At 29.1% G+C, this 7,982-nt stretch overlaps 2 protein-coding genes across 2 annotated transcripts in view; one reads left to right on the top strand and one right to left on the bottom strand.

Moving 5' to 3' along the window:
• Nucleotides 1-287, bottom strand: part of LOC101492273 (protein transport protein sft2-like) — a 4,301-nt gene extending 4,014 nt beyond the window's left edge. Inside the window, exon 1 of the mRNA XM_012713236.3 lies at nt 7-287. Within this exon, the coding sequence (XP_012568690.1) occupies nt 7-106 (100 nt within the window). The 5' untranslated portion in view covers nt 107-287. The remainder of the gene's footprint in view (nt 1-6) is intronic.
• A 4,825-nt stretch (nt 288-5,112) lies between these two features.
• Nucleotides 5,113-7,982, top strand: part of LOC101491735 (Heat shock protein 90-4) — a 3,361-nt gene continuing 491 nt past the window's right edge. The window contains exons 1-3 of the mRNA XM_073365066.1: nt 5,113-5,354; nt 6,087-6,228; nt 6,334-7,982. Of these exons, the coding sequence (XP_073221167.1) occupies nt 5,232-5,354; nt 6,087-6,228; nt 6,334-7,982 (1,914 nt within the window). The 5' untranslated portion in view covers nt 5,113-5,231. The remainder of the gene's footprint in view (nt 5,355-6,086; nt 6,229-6,333) is intronic.

The raw sequence follows: 7,982 nt of genomic DNA, 5'->3' as shown, positions 1-7,982 counted from the left end.
CCTGCTGAGATGAAGCGTAAGAGTTCCAATCAGCAAGCAGAGAAGAGGAACCTAATTTCTGCTGATCTTCAATGGGTGAGCTTGAGGTTGAGAACCACCCCTCCATTTTTGGAATTCAGTTAATTCTACACCATTTTTTTTTACTCTTTTGAGAAGAAGAAAGTAGTGGTGGGACCCACACCGATGTATGCTGAAGAATGGGAATTGAAAATGAAAAATGTGAGTGGTGGTGGCGGTAGTTGCGGGGTGGTTGTGTTGTGGATTGGATGGGCCTCACTTCATTTTTGTAATTACTGCTCCACCAGTCCTACTAGTCACACAAGACTAGTTTATTTATTTATTTTTACCACATGGAATTTTATTTCAATGAACAAGGTTTGGATGAAAATCTAAATGAGTAAAAAATAAAAGTTACAGTAATTTTTAACTGTTGAAATATCTTTAACAATTGTGATACGTGTATACTATAATATTAATTCAAAAAATATCAATTTAATTGAATAATAAGTTTGTATTTGAAAAGAAAAAAATATTGTATGTTTCGAAAGAGATATAATTTTTTTTGAGATTAATGAAATTTATCGGAAGTTATATTATAATCGATCTAAAATTAAACTTAAATAATTCATGAAAATTATCATACAGCTGTTTGAAAGAGTTATGATTAAAAAGATTAATATTTATTATTTATAAAAGATTAAAAAAAATGAATTAAAAATAACTAAATGAATAAAACAAATATTTGGTAAAAGATAAATGATCAAAAGTATAAAAAAAAAATAGACTTAAATGAGAATAACATTGTAAATTGTTTTAAAAGATAAATGACACAAATTAAAAAAAAAAAAAGAATTTAAATATTATATATAATTAAGATAAAAATTTAATTTATATATTAAAGTGTTTTTACAATGACAATCGATGATGACCGTTACATAATTAATAATGTTTTATTTTTGTTATATCTACCTATAAAGTCGTGCACAAGATTAATAGTGATTTTTTGAATGTGTAAATTTTTTACTATGCATTAAAATTATAATCTTTTAAAATGATGAATGAAATATAGTGTAATAAAACTCTTAATTTTTGTTATATCTACCTATAAAGTCGTGCACAAGATTAATAGTGATTTTTTAAATGTGTAAATTTTTTACTATGCATTAAAATTATAGTCTTTTAAGATGATGAATGAAATATAGTGTAATAAAACTCTTAATATGAGACATTGTAGAGAACTATAATTACAACGAGGCCTGTGAAGTTAAAGTCCACTTTTATCTTTTCTGGTTGAAAAAATATCTCCCAAAAAATGGACATTTACGATGAGTTGAACCATAACAATTGCATAGTTGTTCCAAGATCGACCTTATCAAATGTATTACATCATCTGCGAAATAAATACGAGATAAGCAATATTTGTTGGATATACCAAAATGTAGTGGTTTCCAAGTTATTGTGGTAGGACAAAAAGATATCAAGAGATTGAGTCGGACTGTCTAAGGCCTCAAGAGAATAGGAAAGAGGGAGTTGAACTTCTTGTTGATACTTAGAGTGGTAGACACAATACTCAAATACTTTAATTTATGTGGAAGTCTCAATAAACCAAGAGACAGCATCCAATTCTAACTTGTTGCTTTTTTCAAAATCAAATTCCATAAGACCATGTACTCGTGATGCACAAAGATGTTTGTCAAATGTTTATTTTACAAAATTACTTTTGATTATACCACCCACATAAGGCAAGAATGACTGAATTAAGTTGTCCATTATTGACAATTTATACTTTTTAAGTTTAAACGCAGTTTTAGTCTTCTATTTTAATTGATTCGTAATTTTTGTTCTTCTATTTATAATTTTATAATTTTAATTTCTCTATTTTATAAAATTAAGATATTTTGTTATACGTATCAATTTGAATAACATAATTAAGTGAAATTCATGTCAATATTTATTATTTTTAAATTAAATAAAACATTTTAAATAATAATAATTTTTTCTTTTGAAACTTAAGTAAAACATAAAAAGTATAAATAAAATAATGGAAAATTACAATAACAAGAGGAAAAGTTGAATTTATTTTTTAATAAACAATTTTATTTTATTTTTTTAGAAATAATGATTATTGTTACTGATTTTAATTTTTTAAGTTTATTTTAATTAGGTTTCAAAAATGAAATATTTTATTTAAAATGTATTTTTTTAATTAAAAATCAACAAAATATGACATGGCTTCAACTTAATCATACTAATTATGTCATCTCATCAAAATATAGATACAAATTGCAAGTGGGACAAAATATCTCAATTTTAAGAAATAGAGGGACTAAAATTACGAAATTAAAAATAGATGAACTAGAAATACGGATTACATAATACAAGGAGACTAAAACTGCATTTAAGTCTATTTTTATATGAGATATCAATTTTATAATCGAAGAAAAATGGGTCAAAGATGACATGATTTTGCAAGCTAATCACACTTTTTGAAATAAGAGTTAAGAAGGTTTTGATTCTAAGATTGATTTTGAAGTGTTTCTTTTTTTTTTTTTTTCTTTATAAAAGTGAATTGTCTCAATAAACCCTCTAGATTTAAATTCATTTAAAAAAAAAGTTTTTAGAGGAAAAAGAGTATTCACTGTCTATTGATATGATTTAAATATGTTAAGTACAAATATTTTAAACAATCAGGTACATTGGTTATCCACATCTTTTTAATATGACAAAAATAATATTTTGTTAAACAATGAGTCGAATAATTGTCCTTTCTATCTATATGTTCGAAAGAAATATGGGTTGTTTGAAGACTCAAAATCCTAATTAAATCTAGTAGAAACCCATCTTAGCCACAAGAATTCCTCTTCTTGGTAATCTCTAAAGTTGCTTGTTCACAATCCATCTCTATAACACTACCTTCATGCAACCCTGCTCATATAGTTAGAGCTCTCAAATCACTACAAACCTTATCAATTCAATTGTGTAGCGTGAAACGGATGTATATGGTTTTTTAGAGCATGAGAAAAAACTACATACTTGTAAGTTTATTAGAGCGTTGAATGAACAAAATTTAAATTAAGGATTTGAAAAAAATCCTAAAAGTAAATAAGAAACTATGCTCATAATAATAAGCTCACAAGGCTAACATTACCTTCGTGCAACCCTACCTCTAATGATTTGAAAAAACTCAAAAGATAATAAAAAACATAAAAAAATATTATGTGTATTATTTAAGAAAAATTCTTGTAAGAAGAATAATTCTTGTATGGTCACAAGCATTTAGATAAACTATTTGGTCACACACACATAAAAGAAAAAAATAAACAAAAAATAATTAAATAATTAAATAATTTAAAATTTTAAAACCATTAAAAGAAATATAGTTTGTGTGTGTGTCCAAATAGTATGTCCAAACTCTTGTGTTCACACAAGAATTGTTTGTTATATAAAGCATTAAAATTTATTAGAAAGATTTTAACGTGGAATCAAAAACAAAATTCTCATAGTTTAATCTAATAGTAAAAGAACATAAATTTAATCTATAAATTGCGGTTCAATTTTCACCAATGTCATGGAAGAAATACAAATCATTTAATAATTGTTCAGTAAACTTAAATCGGAACACTATCATCTCCCCGTAAATTAAAAACAATAAATAAATCAAGAATAAACTTTACAATGTTAAGTTATTTGAAGAGATCTAGTAATTGTTCTAATGTATAGATTGTTTATCTATACTACTCCAAGAGACACTAATGTCTAGGTAGAACACTTTTTCTAGACATATTTACCCTTAAGATCAAACAACAATTTTTTTTCTAAATATAATTTTAAATTTAAATCTACTGTAATATGTTTTTTTGACTATATTATACTTTTGCCTCTTAAGTTATTTTTAAGTTTCATTTTAATTCTTTAAGTTTTTTTCATTTTATTTTAGTATGGTAAATTACAAACGTTAAACAATTTGATCTCTTAAATTATAATATTAGATATTATTGAAAAAAAAACTAAAGTATATAACATAACATTAGTACTAAAATATTTAATGTTTGCAATTTAAAAGACTAAAATATAATAAAAATATGTTGAGTGATCAAAATTATTAATATTTACAAATTACGAGATCAAAATTAAACAAAATAACTTAAAAAATCAAAATTGCAATTTAGTGTACTTTTGAAAAATAAATATTAGTAAATTAAATTATATTAATTTTCAAAATCAAATCATTACCCATAATTCCAAGAAAATAAAAGGGACTCCAAAAGTAACTACAAATTTAGGTATGACTTTTTTTGTGTACGAATTTATTGTTAGACACCTTTTTTTTCTTTCTAAATTTAAATTTATAGTTAAAACATATACCACTGATATCCTAATTGAAATTTAAATAAATTCAAATAATATATATTATAAAATTAAACACAAACTAAATTTGGAACCGTTTTTAAAACCTTCTAATGACGTTAATATGATTTTATCTAAAAACCAAATGGTTAAAATATTTTAATATAATTTTATTTAAATTTAATTAGAAAAATAAAATCTAAATTTATATTGTTAGAATTTTTTTATTAAAATTTTAGTTTATCTCTTTCTCTTTTACAAAACAAACATGATTTTGAAGAAGAAAATAGTATATTGTTATAATTTAATAAAAAATTAAATTTTATCTAAATAAGTTAATAAATGATAAAAAAAAGTTATTTAAATATCCTCTATTTACTTTTATAAAATAAATTACTATATATATATATTATATATTTTGTAAAACAAAAATATTTTTTTATAAATTATATAATCAATTTATCAAATGAGACGTAAAAAATAAATTATTGTTATTTTAGAAAAAAATCATTATTGTTCTTATTCAGAAAAAAAACTTATCAAATCGAATAAAATAAAAAAGAACAAATGAAATAAAATTAATAAAAAAGACCAAATCAAAATTGAAGAAAAGCAAGCCATGCTCCCGATGCAAGTGGACAGTTGAGAGTCAAGTGTACTAACAAATAACAGCAATGAGTTAACATTATTATTATTATTTTAATTTAGTCATTATTTAGTTTGTAAATAGAAATAGAAGGATCTAGAAAAGTTGAAACCCTAGCTAACACTTACTATATAACTCTTCGCATTCTCTTTCACACTCCATTCTCATTTTCGCTTCTTCTCTGCAACTCTCTCTCTCATTTCTAAATCCCTAATTCGACTCAGAAATTAGATCGGCAATGGCGGAACAAGAAACGTTTGCTTTCCAGGCTGAGATCAACCAACTTCTCAGTCTCATCATCAACACTTTCTACAGTAACAAGGAGATTTTTCTTCGTGAACTTATCAGTAACGCCTCCGATGTAAGCTTCTTCTTCTCTCTTTCTACGTTTTATTTCGTATTCATTTCTGTTGATTTGATCTACTTATTTTTGTTTTTTTTTACAATTTATATGGCTTCATTTCTATAACGATTATTGTTTGTTATGTTCCTTATTTGATTTAATTCAAGTTACTACGTTTCGGTTAATTGAGTATATATTGTTAGATCTTTGGTTAGTGTTGTTTTTTATGATCTCTGAGTGATTTATGTGTGACTGTTGCTCAATTCAGTGAGGGTTTGTTTGACATGTTTCTGTTCCATTTCTTTTTTAAAAACTATTTTATGGTTGTAGTAGAATTAAATTAATGTGGTGTTAAATTTGCAAGTGTAGGATATTTTACGTTGTCAATTCATACCAAAGTGATCCCGGTGCTTTTGTTAATTGGAATGTTTAAATTGAGTTTTATTTTTTAATCAGTCTCTTATCACTATTTTGTCTATATGTTTCTCTAATTGCATGATAATGTGTAATGGTTTAACTGGATTAGTTCACTGCCCTCAATAGTATGGCCAAACTTTTATAATTACTTATTTAATACGAATCATAATTAGCAGCGAACTAGCAACAACAAATTGTGTTTATGGGAATAAGATCATTACATCCTTTGGATATTGGGGTAGTTTTTAGCTGTGCTTGTTTTGGGTGTGTTGTTTTTTGTTGTTGTTGGTATGCATGTTTTTCTGATTCTCGTCTTTGATCATTGTAATGTAGGCTTTGGATAAGATCCGATTTGAGAGTTTGACAGACAAGAGCAAGCTTGATGGTCAGCCCGAGTTGTTCATTCACATTATTCCTGACAAAACTAACAACACATTGACCATCATTGACAGTGGAATTGGAATGACTAAAGCTGGTAAGAATTGAAGTTTTTTTCTAAGTCAGTGGAATTGGTTTATGTAGCCCTGTGTGTGTAATAATTTATCATTATCTCTAATACCTTTTTTGTTATATGTTCCAGATTTGGTGAACAACCTTGGTACCATTGCTAGGTCAGGGACCAAGGAATTCATGGAAGCTTTGGCTGCTGGTGCTGATGTGAGCATGATTGGACAATTTGGTGTCGGTTTCTATTCAGCTTATCTTGTTGCTGAGAAGGTTATTGTTACCACAAAACACAATGATGATGAACAGTATGTTTGGGAGTCTCAAGCTGGTGGGTCTTTCACTGTTACCAGGGATACTACTGGTGAGGTTCTTGGCAGAGGAACTAAGATTACTCTCATCCTCAAGGAAGATCAGCTTGAGTATCTTGAGGAACGCCGTCTTAAGGATTTGATCAAGAAGCATTCTGAATTCATCAGTTATCCAATTTCTCTTTGGATTGAGAAAACCATTGAGAAGGAGATTTCTGATGATGAAGACGAGGAAGAGAAGAAGGAAGAGGAGGGTAAAGTTGAGGAAGTAGATGAAGAAAAGGAAAAGGAGGAGAAGAAAAAGAAGAAGATCAAGGAGGTGTCTCATGAGTGGTCATTGGTGAACAAGCAGAAACCTATTTGGATGAGGAAGCCTGAGGAAATTACAAAGGATGAGTATGCTGCTTTCTACAAGAGTCTTACAAACGATTGGGAAGAGCATTTGGCCGTGAAGCATTTCTCTGTTGAGGGTCAGCTTGAGTTTAAGGCTGTCCTCTTTGTACCCAAGAGGGCACCTTTTGACCTCTTTGACACCAAGAAGAAGCCCAACAACATCAAGCTGTATGTCCGTCGTGTCTTCATCATGGACAACTGTGAGGAGTTGATGCCTGAATACCTTAGCTTTGTTAAGGGTATTGTGGATTCTGAGGATCTTCCACTTAACATTTCAAGAGAAATGCTTCAGCAGAACAAGATCCTGAAGGTCATCCGCAAGAACTTGGTGAAGAAGTGCCTTGAGCTTTTCTTCGAAATTGCTGAGAACAAGGAAGACTACAATAAGTTCTACGAGGCCTTCTCTAAGAACCTGAAATTGGGTATCCACGAGGATTCTCAGAACAAGACAAAGCTGGCTGAATTGCTCAGGTACCACTCTACCAAGAGTGGTGATGAGATGACCAGTCTCAAGGACTATGTTACCAGGATGAAGGAAGGACAGAGTGACATCTTCTACATCACTGGTGAAAGCAAGAAAGCTGTTGAGAATTCTCCCTTCCTTGAGAAGCTCAAGAAGAGAGGTTATGAAGTGATCTACATGGTTGACGCCATTGATGAGTATGCTGTTGGTCAGCTAAAGGAATTTGAGGGTAAGAAGTTGGTGTCTGCCACTAAGGAAGGCTTGAAGCTGGACGAGAGTGAAGATGAAAAGAAAAAGATGGAAGAACAGAAAGAGAAATTTGATGGTCTCTGCAAGGTGATCAAGGAAGTGTTGGGTGACAAGGTTGAGAAAGTTGTTGTCTCCGACCGTGTTGTCGACTCTCCCTGCTGTCTAGTGACTGGCGAATATGGTTGGACCGCTAACATGGAGAGGATCATGAAGGCACAGGCTTTGAGGGATAGCAGCATGGCTGGTTACATGTCAAGCAAGAAGACAATGGAAATCAACCCTGAGAATCCCATCATGGAGGAGTTGAGGAAACGTGCTGATGCTGACAGGAACGACAAATCCGTCAAGGATCTTGTTCTCTTGCTCTTT

This window comes from Cicer arietinum, chromosome 2 (genome assembly GCF_000331145.2).
Source record: "Cicer arietinum cultivar CDC Frontier isolate Library 1 chromosome 2, Cicar.CDCFrontier_v2.0, whole genome shotgun sequence".
In the NCBI taxonomy this organism is placed as follows: domain Eukaryota; kingdom Viridiplantae; phylum Streptophyta; class Magnoliopsida; order Fabales; family Fabaceae; genus Cicer; species Cicer arietinum.
Note: the sequence above shows the minus strand (reverse complement) of the source record. Positions and strands in the feature narration are given on the sequence as shown.